Below are 18,082 nucleotides of genomic sequence, written 5' to 3'. Positions count from 1 at the left end.
AAGTCTAGTGGGGTACTCATCTAAGCTCTAGGAAGAATGTGCAAGGAGTATTTGCCATGCTTTCTAGAAAAGCAAAGACATATGGCAACTGTTGACTGATGTTCTATTGTTCTTTAGTGGTAAACAATTGATCTAAGTGGCCAGGTCAGATAAGACCAGGAGGAAAATGGTGGAACTGTCCTTTGACTGGATGCTGTATTCCAGAGATAGCCAGTCCTCCGAGTAGCAGCCACTGGAGTTAGTGAGCGGCATGGGGGCCAGCTCCTCCCTCTTCTCCCTATAAAGGTAACCCAGGGCTGGTCACTGCTGCCGACACCATGCAGTTCCAGGCTACTTTCTCATTTCTCCTGATCCTTACCTCCTGCTCAAGCCTTCACTTTCAAGAAGGAGGGTGGTATGGAATGGGAGGTCGTAAAGCTTAACCTGGGAATACAGCAAAGGAGGAGGCTACAATGCTTGATAAGAAATGTACTCATTATCTTGCTCAGGTAATTGTAACCCCTCTGTACAGTATTTTCACAATAAAAAAGTCTTAAAAAAAAAAAAAGAAAGAAGGGCTTGAAGATATATACACTTGGAGAAGTTTATAATGTAATGTAAGTAGAAGAGTTGAGATTTGAATCTACCCAGTGGGTAGATGGGATTTTCATGACACTGGGCTGCTTTTAGAAGGGAAAACTCCAGCTTCTGTGGAGATAGGCAGGGTGGTGGCTGGGTGGGGAGAGGGCAGTTGCTGTGGACAGTCTTGGCATTGTGTCCCAGGGCCAGAGGGACAATAGGGCTGCTGAGGGTATGGGTTTGGTGCTCTCCCACCACTTTCTCTTTTCTTCTTTCTTTCTATTTTTTGGCCATGGGGCTTGAATTCTGGGCCTGGGCACTCTTCCTCAGCTTTTCAGCTCAAGGCTAGCACTCGGTTTTTTCTGCTTATGTGGTGCTGAGGAATCGAACCCAGGGCCTCATGCATGCAAGGCAAGCGCTCTACCACTGAGCCACCTTCCCAGCTTATCAACACAGCCACCCAGAATCCATGCAGCCTTTCTAAGGCCATAGGCCCTTGTTGGGCCTCCTTCCCATGATGGTATTACAATGTCAACACTGGTGAATATGAGTTGTTTGGCTATGGAGGCTGCAGAGGAAATAAAAAACAACTTAACAATACAAGAATGTAAGAGAACCTACAGAGTTAACTAATTTTGGATCCAGGACACAGTTCCCCAATGGAGTCAAGATTGCTAAAGGTCTTGAATGTATTTCTTTTGGGCAAATTAAAAAAAAAAAGATGCATCCCTCCCCATGATATTATTTCTGGTGAGTTGAGAACATCCTTCATCTGTGTGTCTGAAATACTATTCATGTTAGCCTCCTGTTTTTACTATCCAGATCATCTGTAAAACACACAGAAGTACATGGGAACATTCAGAAGAACCGTTCATTCCATAGTATGAATTACTGACCACAGTAAGATCAAGGTTTATAAACAAGGTAAACTAGAAACCTGTGGCATGATAGTAGGAAGTCCTCCATTGGACGAGGAAAGGATTTCTGGGGTATCATGACAGTGAGAGGTGAGGGAACAACAGAAACTGGGAAAGAAGAGGAGGAATGGAAAGGGGATCTAAGGGTTTTAAGGCAACCTTAAATAAAAATGAGTGTTTATGAAAGCCCGTATCTACTAAGGCTGTATCACATGTCCCTGACACATGGGAGGAACTGAGGAAACTTGGACCTAGAGTCCCCTAGTTTGCCTCAAGCAATACCCATTACTACAACATGGGAGGAGAGGAGGAAAACATGGGGACCGCTGGTTCTTTGACTCGAAGAACTATAACAGAGGACTAAAGATGAGCACGAACTTGTCTAAAATCACAAGGTAGAAAGAACAAAGGGGCATCTTTGCTCTCCCCAAATGCCCTTTCAAAGGCCTCCCAGGCTCCCTCTGTCTCTTCACTCTGATACAGGGTACACAATGAAATGCAGTTTGAGTGTGAGGGACACTCACCCTTGAGTTCTCTTCCAGCCCAAACCAGCAGCCTCTGTTGTCCAAGGAAGAGAGCACCGTCCGTTCTGCCAAAGCACTGCACTAAGATATTTATCCACACTCACCACCAACCTCAGTGGCTTTGAAAACTACTCAGAGAAGGAGTACAAGCTGCAACAACCCCACAGCCCTGAGAACTTGGGAATAGATACAATAGTTCATGCCGCTGCCATGGGAGAGCCTAGTCTAAGAATGAAGTCTAAGAAGTTAAGAAGGATAGGTAGATTCTGCGCAGCCCTACGTAATTTACCCCTTGGAGTCCTAGACTATAACTTGGGACTGTTAGGGACTATTTGCAGGGAATCTTCCAGCACTGTGTCTATCACATAGTACATGTTTGCTGCCATTATGCGAATATCCACCATGCACCTGAGTGGTCTGAGGCACTGCGTCACCTCTCTGAGCCTGATTTCACACCCATTACCCTTAGATATCAATGACCAATGTCACAGGACAAACTTCACCAGGAAAGTGCTAGCACACAGGGTGTAAGTCTTGAATGACTATTCACTCTTTCAAAGGTCAATAATTCATTTCTGGGGGGACTGGTAATATGGCCTAGTAGTAGAGTGCTTGCCTGGCATGCATGAAGCCCTGGGTTCAATTCTGCAGAACCACATAAACAGAAAAAGTTGGAAGTGGCACTGTGACTCTTAAGTGGTAGAGTGCTAGCCTTGAGCAAAAGAAGATCAGGGACAGTGTCCAGGCCCTGAGTTCAATCCCCAGCACTGGCAAAAAAAAAGAAAATTCATCTCTGGATGACTTGCCCCCCCCCCCCTTCAACCAATGTCAGTGGAAACAAAAAAGACAGACAGAGTGATAAGAACCGATGCTGAAAGTGGTCATTTTATTGGATGGAAAAGGGAGGAAGGAATCAGGAGAGAGGCCAGAGTGTGGGGAAGACAGCAGGGATGAGCCTGGATGCATGGCCAGGCAGAAGCATCACCTCCCGACTCCTTGTGCTGGTGGTGGCTGAAGTTGGAGGAGGAAGAAGATCATGATAATAGCATTAGCAATATATCTGTCATAGGGAACAACAGCAGGCAGCTAGAATCAGGCCCAAACTCTACCCTTCCCCACACTCACACATAGCACCGCTTCACCTTCTTAGGGTTCTGTTTGAACTTTATCCTTAGCTTCCAGATTCATCTTGTCTGCTTCAGATCATCCCTGGGACACCTCTAGGAATATGCCTTGGTCCTACCTGACCTCTACGGTCTCCTGGATGGGTATATGGACCGGCACATGCCTATCTCCCCAGTAATCTCCCTCCCCCACCCCCACCCTTTTATACCTTCATTCCTTTTTTTTTTTTTTTTTTTTTGTCGGTCATGAGGCTTGAACTCTGGGCCTGGGCGCTGTCCCTCAGCTCTTCAGCTCAAGGCGAGCGCTCTACCACTTGAGCTACAGCGCCACTTCCGGGTTTCTGGTGGTTTATTGGAGATAGGAGTCTCACAGTCTTTCCTGCCCGGGCTGGCTTTGAACCACGATCCTCAGATCTCAGCCTCCTGAGTAGCTAGGATTACAGGCGTGAGCCACCAGCGCCCGGCTACCTTCATTCCTTAAATGAAGCTGAGATCAGCCGACCAGATAGATAACCTGTCTGGATTCTACAAAATGCTTATAACACAGGAAGGTGAAAAGGCCAGTATATTGTCAGAGCTGAAATTTGTACAGTCTTCCTGTCAGCAAAAGTCACCATGCAGGGCTGGGAAGGTGGCTCACGGTACAGTGCTTGCCTTGCATGCATGAAGCCCTGGGTTCAATTCCTCAGCACCACATAAACAGAAAAAGCCAGAAATGGCGCTGTGGCGCAAGTGGTAGAGTGCTAGCCTTGAGGTGAGGAGCTCAGGGACAGCGCCCAGGTCTAGAGTTCAAGTCCCATAACAAAAAAAAAAAAAAAAAAGTCACCATGGAGTTAAGAGGCGGTGGGCATCCTGGGAGAGCTCTGGGTCTTAGGAAAGTCATCATTCCGTCTTTGCCACCAAAGGGCACACTTTGAAATAGCGAGCCTGGGAGCGTGGGCATGCCCTCCCTCACAGGCTTTGGTTTTCTCAGCGGTGCACTGTGGGTTCCATCAGTGAACCTCATGTTCTTGGTTGAGTTCACGTTCAATGTAGGACAGGACAACCATGATTGCAACCAAAGGGCCCTTCCACGTCCTTGCTCATTTTACTCCCTTAGCCTGAAACAGCCTCTCCGCCACACTTCACCATCCTACCAACTTCCACTCATCTTTTTATATATATATCTTTAAATTGTCTTGAAGTAGTTGTATACAAAGGGGTTTCAATTGAACATGTCAATTTATGAGCACACTGTATCTTGTTCACTGTCACCATTTCCACACAGACACACCCCGATTTTTATGCTGGCTCTGGGTCACCCCTCTGGGAAGGCTTCTTGGACCCAAACCATTCTATATGCTGCCAAATCCTGCCTGGGTGATGGTTCCTCTGTTCCCCACAGCACCAGGCACTGCCCACAGGCCACCTACCTTTTACCTACTGAACTACAAGCTCTGGGAAGGGGTGATGGACACTTTTCTGTCATAGCCCCAGTATTGACTCACTCTATGGACCAACCAAGCAGTTACTTTATGATGTAATATTGTTTTATTTTTAATGTTAGAGGAGGAAGAGGGAGATTTCATCATTTTTTATTTTCTTTGCACCCAGAGCCACTAGAAGACCTGAAGTTATCCCTAGGCTTAACCTACTCCCAACACAAAGTTACCTGATTTCTACCACATTTGTCCTATAAAGGTAAACAACTGGCGAAAGATCAGCTCTTCTGCCTGTCATGAGAAGAGCTTCCTATCTTCTCGCCAGGCCTTTCAACCACTGCTTCTTTTCCTTCCACCACTCCTCTCTCCTATAACACAGTGACTCCCCTGCAGCTCCTGGTTTACTATTATCCCAGATAACAAACCAAGAAGCTATCTCTTTCTTTCACAGCCTGCTTCACCAGCAAGCATCGCCCCACCTGCCTTCCCCATAGATCACAGCCATCCACCTCGCTGGAGCCCTGCCTCCGCCCTGCATCTCTACAGTCTGGCTTTTGAAAATGTCACCCAGGCCATGTTCTACCCTACGACAGCAACACCTCTAAGCCATGGCCCATACACCCCCAAATGAGCTTTTCAGGCCCTTCTCATCTCATTCCCTCTCTTCTTATCACTCTTCCCTGCTCACTTGGCCCCAGCCATCTGGGTCTTCTGGAAGTGCAAAGGCATGTCCCGCCTTCCATTGCTGCTGTCCACTCTGTCTCCAGTGCTCTCCTTGACATGCCCCTAGCTCCTTTCCTCATTTCCCACCTTCTTGGCGAGGCCTCTACCCACTGTCCCACGTGAAAACTGGAAGAGCACGCCTTTTTCCTCTTCCCCCAGGTACTTGCTACCTCCCTTCTATGTTCTTGCTCTTGTGGCATCGATGTCCCACACAATCTGCTTGCATATTTATTTTGCTCACCACCCATTAGATGCGACACCCCACCAGAGAAACATTTTTGTCTGATCTGTCCGTTCATAGAGCATCCCCAGCATCCAGACTGGTCCATGATACTAACAGATGCTTGGGAAATATTTGTCAAGATAATGAAAGTAAAGAAACAGATATAAAAGCGCCCATAAAGTGTCCAAGGTGGGGCTAGGATATAGCTCAGTGGTAAAGCGCTTGCCTACCAAGTGCAACATCCTGGGTTCGATTCCCAGTGCCAAAAAAAGAAAAGATAAAAAAAGCACAACATTTTTTCTTTTCAACCTAGTGCAGATACTATTGCCCCTTGGCATAAGAGCACCCTTCTCCGAGCCCCCCACCTACCTCAGAAGTTGGGTGTGACACAGGACACTTTTCCACAGCCATTGCGGCAGCATTTCATCCTGCCAGGACACTGACTGTCCACCTGGCACTGGTCCTGGCAGATCCCAAGCTGGGGTAACTCCACACTCGGGCAGGTACCTATCTTTTCTAGGTATAACAAGGAGTAAAGGGAGATAGGTTAAAGGGGAACAGGGGCTTAGTGAGTTAGCGTGACCCTCACTTTCCCTTTGCTGGCTCACCACCAACAGAGCTGTCTGTCTCATTTTATCTCGGGGGTCTGAGCTACTCTCAGGGTCTTAGGGAGGGCTGCCTCTAAGTCCTTCCTTCTGCTGCTCTCAGATGACTTGGGGACCTCAGTCTGAGCCCCAGCTTTGCCATTTTCTGTTGTTTTGTTTTTGGCCGGTCGTGGGGCTTAGGCACTGTCCCTCAGCTCTTCAGCTTAAGGCTAGTGCTCTACCATTTGAACCACACCACCGCTTCTGGTTTTTGGAGATCAGAGTTTCATAGCCTTTCCTGCCTGGGCTGGCTTTGAACCATGATCTTCAGATCTCAGCCTTCTGAGTAGCTAGGATTACAGGTGTGAACCACTGGTGCCTGGCTTAGCTCTGCCATTTTCTGACCTTGAGGTTTAGAGCCTGAAACCTCCCAGAGTCCCAGAGTCTTTTAGATGTGACATGGAACCAGTGTCATCTGACACTGGAAAGCAATGGAAGCATACATGCATTATTCTCCCCTCAAAGATCCAAGTACTTAGCAGTTTTTTTTTATAATGGGTAATTGTAAATGTGAACATATGCCTAGTTCCTGCTATGGCCAGGCATTATTCTAAGCATTTGTCATACATTTGTTCACCTAATTCTCCCATTAACCTGAAAAGAAGAGGAGAAAGTCCATTAACACTTACTCATTGTTCAGAGAAGGAAACAGAGGCACTGAGAAGTCAAATACTTTGTCTAAGGCCATGCAGGATAAAGGTAAAAAATAAATAAAATAAGTAAAAATAAAAGGTAAAATCTGAACTGCAGGAAATCTGGCTCTGGAGCCTGTACACAGGCTCCATGCACCATGCTGCCTCAGAAACTGTGAAGGGCAGTGCCATGGGAGGGGATACAGACTCCGGCTTTTCTCCTTCATTCACTCCTGGAGACTCATTCCAAGTTACAATCACTCAGCACCATGGCAATCCATACAGTCTTTATTATCCATGCACAGATGAAAGCATACTTTCTAACACACACACACACACACACACACACACAAAACTATGCTTTCTGAAGAAAGGGATATAAGGCCCATATGTGTGTGTAGATATATTATATATGTACATAAATATATATAGTATATATGTGTGTGTGTACAACAGATACCAAGAACTGGATGATTTACTATAGAGGAATATAAGAGTGGCGGACAGAGACCTAGCTTTCTAAGATGAAGAAATCCCATCCTTGGAAAGGGGCAGGAGCTCCTGACCTGAGTGACCCTTGGGCAAAAGGGAAAAAACAAGGAATCATCCACTAACAAAGCAAGCCACCAGGTACAGCGTCCACTCAGTCATGAGATACTTCCCATGTACCATTGCATTTAGCTTTCATGTTAGTCTCAGTCTGAGATGATCATTCCTATTTTCTTTTTAAGACAAGAAAACAGACTCAGAGAGATAAAGCAACCAGTTCAGGATCAGGCACCAAGGAATTTCCAGAGCCGGATTCACAGAGGGGTCGGCTCTCTCTCTGGTTCAGGAGGCCTGCTGGCCTGTACTCTTCCTGCCTGATTCTGCCATCTGAGACAAGGAAACAGGATCTTCATCCATCTGACAGAACTGACTCCCTTTGTCCTTCTGGTTTCCTGTCTGGCAATCAGCTTTGGCTTTCTCTCCCCAGCTCCACCTCTCCAGATCCTCTACTTCCCACTTCCCAGCCTCTGTGGGCATCTCTAGGAAAAAATAAAGAGGAAAAATCATGGAGGATCTAATTACAGTACCTCTGTGTTTCATATACACCCCCCCCCACACACACACCATATCCCTGTCTCCTCTCAGCCTCAGTTTTGTTAGTCCAATGAGCTCCCTCCCCAAAGCTTAGCACACTCCTTCCCCTACCCATGGCTTAGCATGCTCCCTTCCTAAGCAACACTAGGCCCATTTAGTAAAGGCAGTAAATAATCAGCCTCCAACCCCCTTTACCTTGAGATGGCCCTCCTCTGGGACAGCAAGATCCCCTTAGAGCAACCTTCAGGTCTGGGTAGCTGCAGCCCCTTATCTACTAACGTGGCCAGCAGCCATAAATCCATGATGAAGCCCCTGGCCCTCATGTCCACACCAGGATCTCCACCTCCTAAACCTCAGAGGTTATAAAAGGTCACTGGATATAATAGCTGGCACTTCTCTCTCGTGAGAGGGGTCTTGCTGGTCCCTTTACTGGCAATAAACCTTTTCTTTCTTCTTTATACCTGGATGTCTGCATGGTTGTCTGGCAAAATCTAATTTACTCTTAGCAGTGTTCCTCTCTGGAAAAGAGAAACTTAGATTCTCTGCTAAGCGCCATTACCCTGATCAGAGTCCTCAGCCTGGGGAAAAGACAAGACTTCCAGCAGGTGTGACATCAGAGCCTCCAGCGTGCTCTGTCTCTGTCTCTCTGTCTCTGTCTCTGTCTCTGTCTCTCTCCTCTCTCTCTGTTTGTCTATTTGCCTGCCTGTCTGTCTGTCTCTGTGTCTTTCTCTCTGTCTCTCTCTCTCTCTCTTTCCCCCTCCTTCTCCTCCATCTCTCTCCGCCATGGCTGTAGAGAGAAGGAAAAAGGACAGGTGCCCAGGAGTGGTCCTGACTTCCCACAAGTGGAACCTCCCTCCAGTGCCAGCCACAGGATGGCGGTGTGGCTTGGCCACGCCTCCCTTGCACACGCACACAGGTGCTCTTCCTGGCTCTGAAAGCTCCTGGGAGGGAGGCTTCTGAGGTCTTGGCAGGCAGGGCGCTCCCAGGGGTGGCAGGAGAGGCAGATTCCTAGAGGCCTGCGCCCCTCCTACCGGGGCCCCAGCTGGGGCCTGGGCCTGGGGTTCCCCTCAGGAGGCCGCACCCAGATCCCCAGGCTGCCCGGAACCAGGGCCCACGGTGCAAGTCCGGAAACGGTCTTACACCACAGCCCGAGGCCAGCCAGGGGTGGGCGGGGGTGGGCGGGGGTGGGCGGGGGTGGGGGCCCTGTCCCTGGCCGCGCCTCCGTGACGCCTTTGCCCCCCTCCCCGGGGGTGGGATGGCTAGGCGGATCTAGTTTCGCTGCCCTCGGCCTTTCCGGGCCCCTCCGGGTCCCCTTCCTCCCGGAGCCGGGCGCGGGTTACCATTGGGCACGGAGCAGAGGGTGCCGCAGCCGGCCGGGCAGCACTTGCGGTTGTCGGCGCAGTCTCGGTCTTCCTGGCACTCTCGGGTGCAGTTCAGGTCGGCCTGCAGCTCGGGGCACACGCCCGATTTCCCCCCTTCTGTGCGGGGAAAGAGGGGCGCGGGGGGCTGTCAGTGGGGCAGGGGCTGAGCCCCGGTCCCGGAGGATGCGCACCTGGGGTGCTCAGGGCACTCGCTGGGCCTAGGCCCCCCAGGCCCCCGGGGGCGCATCTCCTGGCCAGGGAACGCGGGGGACCCCCCCCCGGGCAGGCGTGGGCTCGCGCGCTGCCCCGGGCTCTGCACAGATCCCTTTGCTGGCACCACGCCTGCCGCACTTCGGGCTCCCGCCCCCCATCTGCAGGGGTCCCCCACCTCCAGGGCCTTCGTCCCCCACAACCTCAGCTCCAAGGATAACCAGCTGTAAGCCTCCCCTCCCCCCAGGGGACCCCGATTTTTAACTTTCACGGCCCAGTCTCCAGAGAGGCTGCGCCCCGGCCCGGCTGCGCCCGACGCGGCCTCTCCCCGCCCCGCTCACCTGTGGCTGGGGGGAGGCCCAGCAGCAGCGCCCCAAGGAGGAGGGCAGAGGCCAGCGGGCAGAGGGGACACACGGGGACCGGCATGGTGTGCGCCGGGCGGGCGGGGTGCAGGTCTGAGCCGTAGCCCCAGTGGGGGGATTTAACCAGGTGCGGGTGGGGGTGGGGGGCGTGGAGGCGGGGCGGGGCCCGAGCAGGGGCGCAGGGGGAGGAGGTGGAGAGCCCAGCGGGAAACACGGGCGCGCTGCCACCTCACGGCATTTCACAATCCCCGGGGATCAGGTGTCACTCCTGGCCCTGGTGGGAAGCAGGAACCGAAGCAGCCAGCAGCCTGGGCGCAGCCCAGCCCGCGCGGCTGGGACCCTGGCCCACCCCGCCCTCCCTCCGTCCCTCCTGGGGCCTCTGAGTTCGGGGATGGGGGGGTGGGGGCTCAGGTGTCCAGAGCCCACGACTCTTCCTGGAACACCTGGGGGTCCGGGGTTCAGACGGAAAGGACAAGCCCAATAGGGCTGCCAGGAGAGCCTGGAGATCAAATGGATGGACTTGGGGGGTCAGTTGATGCTGGGGGGGGGGGGAGGTTGCTGAGGTGGCGCAGTCTGGAGGAGAGGCAAGGGACATTGCAGCAGTTAGTAATAAACGGACCCATTGACAAGGACCAGGCAGCCGATGGGGCGCTGCTGTGAACAGCTGCCAGTTACCCTGGGTGCCACAGCTGTCAGGGCTGACTCGGTGCCAGGGACTGTCTCCTGGCCTCTGGCCGATCCCTAGTGATCATCTGCTGTATAGGACAAGCAACATGGACGTTGAGAGGTTGGGACCACACACCCATGCATGCACACGTGAAAACATACAGTTGGGGTTTTGAACCTCACATCTCTTGGTCCAGGCTGTTTTCATTACACCATAAGTATTTGCTTGGTGCCTCTGTATGTGTGTGTGTGCTTGTGTGTGTGTGTATGTGTGTGTGTGTGTGTGTGTGTGTGTGTGTGTGTGTGTGTGCTTATACTGGGTCTTGAACTCAGGGCCTGGGCACTGTCCCTTACTTTTTTTGTTTAAAGCTAGCTCTCTACCTCTTGAGTCACAGCTCCGTGTCTGACTTTTAAGAGTCTCATAGACTCACTCCACTCTGCTGTGGCTACCTTTGAACGCAGATCCTCAGATCTCAGCCTTCAGAATATATAGGATTAAAGATGTGAACCACTGGACTGAACTTAAGAGAAGACACTTGATATAGAGAAAGTTATCAAAAGGAACCGATTTGCTCTGGTTTTGGGATAACAGATCCTATGTTTGACTCTCACCTCTATCACTTCCCTGCTGAGAGACAGAATGAATTACTTTCCTCCTCTGTATGCCATTTTGTCTGTGTGAGAATGATGATTATATAAAACAGCAAAGAGAATATAAGTGTACAGTGCCTGTCTTGGATGCATTCAATGCGGGCAGGACTACACTGATTAATACAGGTACCCCAGCCGTAGTGCATAATAACTAATACGTAAATGGCTATGAATGTCCAAGCAATGCCTCATACTATACCTATCTTAAGAAGATGTATAAGTCTAGTCATCCTTCTATTTCTATTGATCTCATATTCTTGGGCTCAGCCAATCTTTCCTGGTATCTGTAGTAAGTCTGTACAGATTTTAGTTTCTTGTTATTGTTCCTTAAACAATGTATTCAGTTGTTTACATAAATTTTGCAGTGTAGTACCAGGCATTACAAGTAATCCATAGACAATTTAAAGTGCACAGGAATAGTCACCATTAACATGTAAACACCACTCCATTTATATAAGGAACTTGGACTTGGGTGGATTTGGGTCCACAGAGGTCCTGGAGCCAATCTCTTGCAGATACTGGAGCACAATTGTATGCACAAGCTGTAGAATCAATGCCCACACATTTATCAAGGGAGTTAGACAAGAAATGTCTCCAATCATTCTTCAGGCTCTTGGGTGACCTGAGGTTCTGCAGGCCTCAGGAAGTAGGTGTGGCTTGAGGCTACAGGGGGTCTGGGGCTGTGAAAACCTGGATGACAGTTGAGTGGAGGTTGGTAAGGTGGGAACATCTAGAGGCTGGAGAAGAGTCTGCAAATATCTCCCCTGCTTCCCATCCCAGGCCTAGCCTGCAGACTGGAGACATGCGGTTGCTGGGAGGGACCAAGGCTATTTACTCTGAGCTCGGAGAAAGTCAACAGCAATGAAGACAGGAGCCAGGTGGGGACACAGCCCAAGTCAGACTCTGGAAACCCAGGGCATACCGGGGACACTGGTGAGCAACTGGCTTTAGCCTGTAGACCAGGTCACAACTGGACATTCAGCCCTGGGTGCTGTTATCCAGAGCTTTCTTCCAGATTTATCCAGCTCTCTCTGGTCAGTCTTACCCCTCCCAACCCTTCCCGGACTCCCCTGCTGATTGGCTCTCTCTTCCTGGAATGTGGATTATTCTGAGCTCAGGAGGAGGGGCAGGGTGGGGTGGTGTAGAAGGATGGAGGAAACATTTCATAGGTCAGTGACATCAACGTTCTGTTTTTGTGGTGCCAAGCTCTGGGCTAAGTGGTCATATATATTCTCTTCTGCATAAGTAGGAGGAGGAGAGACTTTAGAACCAAATGCTTCAGTGCACAAGCCAGGAGTCAGTCACGTTCTGGCTCTAACCTAGGGTAGGACTTCTTATTTAGGACCTCATCTGCATCTTCCTCCACAAAACGAGCACCCCTATATCTGGGGGATTCTATTTCAAGATTAAAGGGAAGAGCATGTGCCAGAGGTTGAAAATCCAGCTGGAGAGCATGCATTTTTAGCTCACACAGTATATTTTTAAATTGTAAAGTATTTGCCAAGATTTAAAAGCAGAGAGAACGTCATATAAGAAATTTTTAGCTTCTCTTGCAAAATCGGACGAGGACAGTCCTGAAATCATCAGCTAGAGCCCAGGGTCTCAGAATGGAGTATGCAACAGAATTACTTGGAGGGCTTATTAAACATTGGCTGTGGGGTTGCTCATCCTCTGAGTTTTGATTTACTAGGTCTAAGGTGAGACCTGAGAATGTGCATCTCTAGCAGGATTCTAGGTGATGCTGATACTGTGGTCTGGAGATCAAAGTTTGACCTAGAGCTAAGTAGATAATCTGTCATGTATGTATGTATGTATGTATGTATGTATGTATGTATGTATGTATGTATGCATGTATGTATGTATGTTTTGTGCTGGTACTCAAGGTTGGTGCACTACCACTTGGGCCACACCTCCACTTCCAGCTTTTTTGCTGGTTAAGTGGAAATAAGAGTCTCTGATTTGTCTACCTGGGCTGGCTTCAAATCAGGATCCTCAAGTTTCCCTCTCCTGAGTAGGATCACAGACATAAGTCACCAATGCCTGGGTACTATCTTTTTATGGGGGAAATATTTGTTCTAGTTTCTCCACACTCCCTACCATTCCTTATTGTCCCACATGTCCACCCCCAAAGACTTCCACTCTAGCAACTCACCTGTCCATTTCTTTTGGAGGGCATTGCAGTTTGTGACTTGTGGAATAGGTATATAGGATGTATTCAGTGAAAAGTAGCTTGACTTTATTTACCAACTTTATAGATTAGGTCATATGACTTATAGATTGGGTCATTTTACAGATGAAGAAACAGGCTTAGCTAGGCAAAGAAATGCAGCTAATAAGTCAGAAAGAAAACACTAATATTAAAATGTTTGCTCATGAGATCTGTTATTTCAGTATCTCTCTTTGTCACACATCTGAAGTAAAAATAGATGACACATCTAAAAAATTGGACATGACAGGTTATATGAATGTGAACTACTGTTTATCAAGGAAGAAGGGAAAGGAAAGAAGGAAGGAAAGGTTTATAATGGAAGGCGATGTTAGTCATCTGTAGACATGCTGTCTATGAAGTGACTGTAAGCCAGATAATGGTGAAGATCTGAAAATTCCCCAGGGTATGTGTGAGGAAACAATGACTTTAGCTATCTATCTATTGGAGCTGCATCTGCTTGAACTTTTTTTCATTTTATGGCATTCTCTCTGAGTATATTGGCTATTTTGTTTGGCTTTCCAAACATCTGTTTATCCTTTTTCTGATATAGCACCCACTTTTTCTTTTTTTTTTTAGGACTGAGATTCCAACTCAAACTTGGTACCGAAGGCTTTCACTCATTGGCTAGCACTCTACCAACTAAGCCACGCCTCCAACCCCTGATAAAGCATTCTGATTTGGGTTTGAGGGAATGGCTCCTCCTACACCAGGATAAGTCGGGTGGAAGGATTGCCAAGTATCTGACCAATTAGAAGCTGACCCTGGGTTTTTAAGCCTGAATAGTTAAAGGGAGAATGGACCCACTACATTCCCCACCCCCAATGAGACCATTTCCATATACTTCTTTGTCAACCATTCCAAACTCAGAACCTGCAAGAGTAAAAGGACTTTATAGAGGATGGAGGAGTCTGAGGAATTGCAATCCAGGATACCCAGGGTCAGAGAACTCAAGTGGGGCCTTTCATAGACACGTGGGGGCTTTCCTGGAGAAGTGGTACAAAAAGAAAGTCCTATGTAGGAAACTTCCACTGAAATGGGGGGGAAAAAGAGAACAGGTGCAGAATGACAGGTGTTCTGTAATCCATGGACGATAAAGAAAAGAATGTATGTGGTTGGTAAAACTGCCCAGAAAACAGAAGTCCTGGAATCTCCTGATATGCATCTTAAGCCGCTGGGCTCAGCTTAATCATCAGTTCAGTGTAAGCCTGTGGTCAAAAGAGAAAGGTGGCCAAAGTTCACATTCTTAGGGAGACTTTTGAAAAGTACCTAGGTTGTACTCCTTATTGGCTTCTGAACCGTAGTTTGAAAAGCTCCTTCAGTGTTGTTTTCATTGTGAATTTTCCTTTATTTTTCACACCTTCTCTCTTTGACGAGATCTAGAATTGTTTTCAGTTGCTAGCAACCAGAATGATCTAGCACCCTATGCTGGGCTCATCTTTGAGTTCCTAACTTCTAAATTCAGGTTGTTGTTGTTGTTGTTTTCCTTACAGTCTTTATTCTCATCTAACTCACGATTAAGATCTTTATGGCATAAATACAGTAAATAATAAAACTAAGTTCTTTATACAAAAAAAAGTTTTTTCTACATGGTTTTAGTGCAAAAGTCCACGAAAACAGAGCTCCTCTACTTTCCTGCATCCTTTCTTATGAATCTCCAAGTCTTTTTAAAACACAAGTTTAGAGCCAGGAGCTGGTGGCTCACTCCTATAATCCTAGCTACTCAGAAGACTGTGATCTGAGGATCTTGGTTCAAAGCTAGTCTGAGTAGGAAAGTCTGTGAGACTCTTAGCTTCAACTTATCACCAAAAAAGCTGGAAATGGAGATGTGGCTCAAGTGGTAGAGCACCAGCCTTGAGCAAAAAAACTAAGGGACAGTGCTTAGGTCCTGAGTTCAAGCCTAGTACTGGCAAAAAAGAAAAAAGAGAAAAAGAAAAAAAAAAAGAAAATAGGAAAAAAAAAGAAAAGAAGACAGGAACTGAAAGGAAAGAAACTAACAAACAAAAACAACAAACCCCAAAAGCACAGTCTAAAACCTTTTATTTAAGATAACAGACTTTAGAGACAGAGAGCTTCAGGTTTGGATCCCAACTCTATTATTGGCAATGTGACCTCAAAGAAGAGATTAACCTCTGAGCCGAAACTCATTTGATTTTCATATGGAAACAAAACCTCCCAGGGGGTTGAGGTATTGAGAGGAAAACAAATGTTCCATGCTTGGCACGTGGCACAAACTCAGTAAGTGACGATGACCATTGATACATCATTCTCTCTTCCCTTCCGAGATTCTCAACTCTGACTTTGCCCACCGCTACAGGGCAGGGAACTCATTCAGATGCTTTTTTGTCCATCTGAAGTATCCTGCAATTCCTGTTTCCTCATCTGGCAGTGGGCACCTCTGAGGGGTTGTTTGTGATGGTGAACAGAAAGCACTAGCAATGTGTCAGACACACAGGAGGTGCTCAGTCCATGTCTATTTCCATCCCTAACCACTTCCCTGAGTCCATAACATTCAGTCTCTCTTTCCATTCTCCATCCTCAGTTGTTGGCTTTGCTCATTACCTGGGATAGAATATTCCACTCCGGTCTTGCATGTACTCATCACCTTCACCCATGAGACCGGTTACAGCTCCTGCCTCTTCTTGTAGAGCAAGTAGGCCATAATCACTGTGCCATTGCTGACTTCTGTTTGCTCCCCATCAAGTGTCCTAAGTCTGATCTTCTGTCTGAACACCTTCCATCCCCATCTCTTCTGCTTTCCTATCTGTCCCCACCTCCTTCCCTACTCTGCACCATTGTGTATCCTCACTGCAATGTCCAACACGCATCCTGGATGCCGCTCCAAAACGGTGCTCTTGATTCCCACCACGGCCATAACTTATCTCTCTCACTCAGGCCAAAGCCTTGTAGCCATCCACGCCTATTCTCTCTTGGCCCACAGTAATCTATCTGAAGCCCTGTTGGCTCTGGTTTCAGATGCAGAAATACTCCCAGAATGCACTTCTCACCTCTTCCACCATCCCCTTCAAGGACTATAATATGACCCCTTTCCATCTGTTCTCCACATGCAGCCATGAGGTTCCTTCCAAGTCCTGGGGCTTCCCACCTCTCTCACGGTAAGCACCCTAAATCCCCTCCCATTGACCTCTGCTCATCTCACCTCATCTGCTGCCAGGTCCCCCTACAACACCTTCTAGCTGAACCCGCTGCCTTGTCCTTCTCAAAATTCATTAAGAACTCCTCCCTCAGTGCCTCTGTACCTGCTGTTTCCTCTCTGGCTGACATACTTCCAACCCCCTCCCACCAAAACAGAACAAAACAAAGCTGTCACGGCTTATTCCTCTGCATCCTTGTTCAAACATCCTCAGCAAAGCTTTTGGTGACAAATCAATTGAAAAGTATAGCCTCAAGCCAGGCACCAGTGGCTCATGCCAGTAATCCTAGCTACTCAGGAAGACTGAGAGCTGAGAGCCTTAGCTCAAGGCTCAAAGCCAGCCCAGGCTAGGAAGGCCCATGAGGTTCTTATTTCCAATATGCTACCAAAAAGCCAGAAGTGGAGTTGTGGCTCAAATGGTAGAGTGATAGCCTTGAGCAAAAGAGTCTTAGAGACAGTGCCCAGGCCCTGAGTTCAAGACCCAGGATGGCCTCACACACACCATATAGCTTCCCTCACCCCTCATTCTACATATTTCCATGCTTATCTTTGGTTAAGCACTTATAGCCATCTGATGGTGAAGTAGCAGGCATTCGTTAATCCGCTCATTTGGCTGCATCCTACTGCAGAATGAAAGGTCCACAAGGCAGGAGGTCTGTTTCATTTTGTTTTGTTCATGAGTATATTCCTGGGTCCTGGAAAGAGAGCAGAGGGGGCGGGAAGGTGGCTCAGTGGTAGAGCACTTGCCTTGCATGCATGAGGCCCTGGGTTCAATTCCTCAGCATCACATAAGCAAAAAGAAAAAAGCCGGAAGTGATGCTGTGGCTCAAGTGGTAGAGTGCTATAGCCTTGAGCTGAAGAGCTGAGGGACAGCGCCCAGGCCCAGAGTTCAGGCCCCACAACCAGACACCCCCCCCCCAAAAAAAAGAGAGAGTAGAGATGCAGAAGCAAATAAGCCATCTCCCACCAAGTGCCGCTCCTATCTAGACTGTACAGAGCCCGATCCCAGGGCTGATGCACAGGGTGGCTGGAGGCTACCACCAGATTACATTACCTCTCTGCTCAAACCCTTTGATGGTTGCTCATTGCATTCAGAATAAGATCCCAAGTCCCAATCTCAGCCCACAGATCCCATCTAGCATGTCTTCTGTTTACCTCTCGAACTCTATTCTCAAGTTCATTCAAAATTTGCTTCCTTCATACAGCTCTGCACATCTCCACACCCTTATTTGACATTAGCCACCACAGGGCTTTTGCATCTGTTGCTCCCTCAGCCTTCAATTCTTTCCTACCAGACAACCACTAGTTTACCTCTATTTTTTATTCTGGCAGAAGCCAGAATAAAGCCTTCACTGATGGCTGTATGTAAAATAGCAACACCTGCTTTACTTCCTCCAAAGCACTTACCACCAGTTGCTATATAAATAACTAAATAAACATATCTCTACATCTTGTAGGTTTATTGGTGAGTTGGCTGTCTCTTCCTTAGCTCTATAGCAGCCGGAATGTTCCTTTCATTCTCTGCTATATCCCTCACTGTGTCTGGTGCATCCTGGTGATAAGCACTCAGTAAATATTTGTGGAATGAATGAGTGGAATAACTCATTCTAAAAATAACTCTCG

General features: G+C 48.2%; 1 protein-coding gene across 1 annotated transcript; it reads right to left on the bottom strand.

The window, feature by feature from the left end:
• Nucleotides 1–2,858: 2,858 nt before the first annotated feature.
• Nucleotides 2,859–9,901, bottom strand: Wfdc2 (WAP four-disulfide core domain 2). Its single transcript, XM_069989851.1, has 4 exons — nucleotides 9,762–9,901; nucleotides 9,190–9,327; nucleotides 5,860–6,006; nucleotides 2,859–3,010 (listed from the first exon to the last, which is right to left on the bottom strand). Exons 1-3 carry the CDS (start codon nucleotides 9,844–9,846, stop codon nucleotides 5,861–5,863), a joined length of 369 nt encoding a protein of 122 aa, XP_069845952.1. The 5' UTR covers nucleotides 9,847–9,901; the 3' UTR covers nucleotides 2,859–3,010; nucleotide 5,860.
• Nucleotides 9,902–18,082: the final 8,181 nt, after the last annotated feature.

This window comes from Dipodomys merriami, unplaced genomic scaffold (assembly GCF_024711535.1).
Source record: "Dipodomys merriami isolate MVZ:Mamm:240054 unplaced genomic scaffold, mDipMer1.0.p SCAF_39, whole genome shotgun sequence".
Lineage (NCBI taxonomy): Eukaryota > Metazoa > Chordata > Mammalia > Rodentia > Heteromyidae > Dipodomys > Dipodomys merriami.
This window is presented reverse-complemented; position numbering and strand designations above follow the sequence as displayed.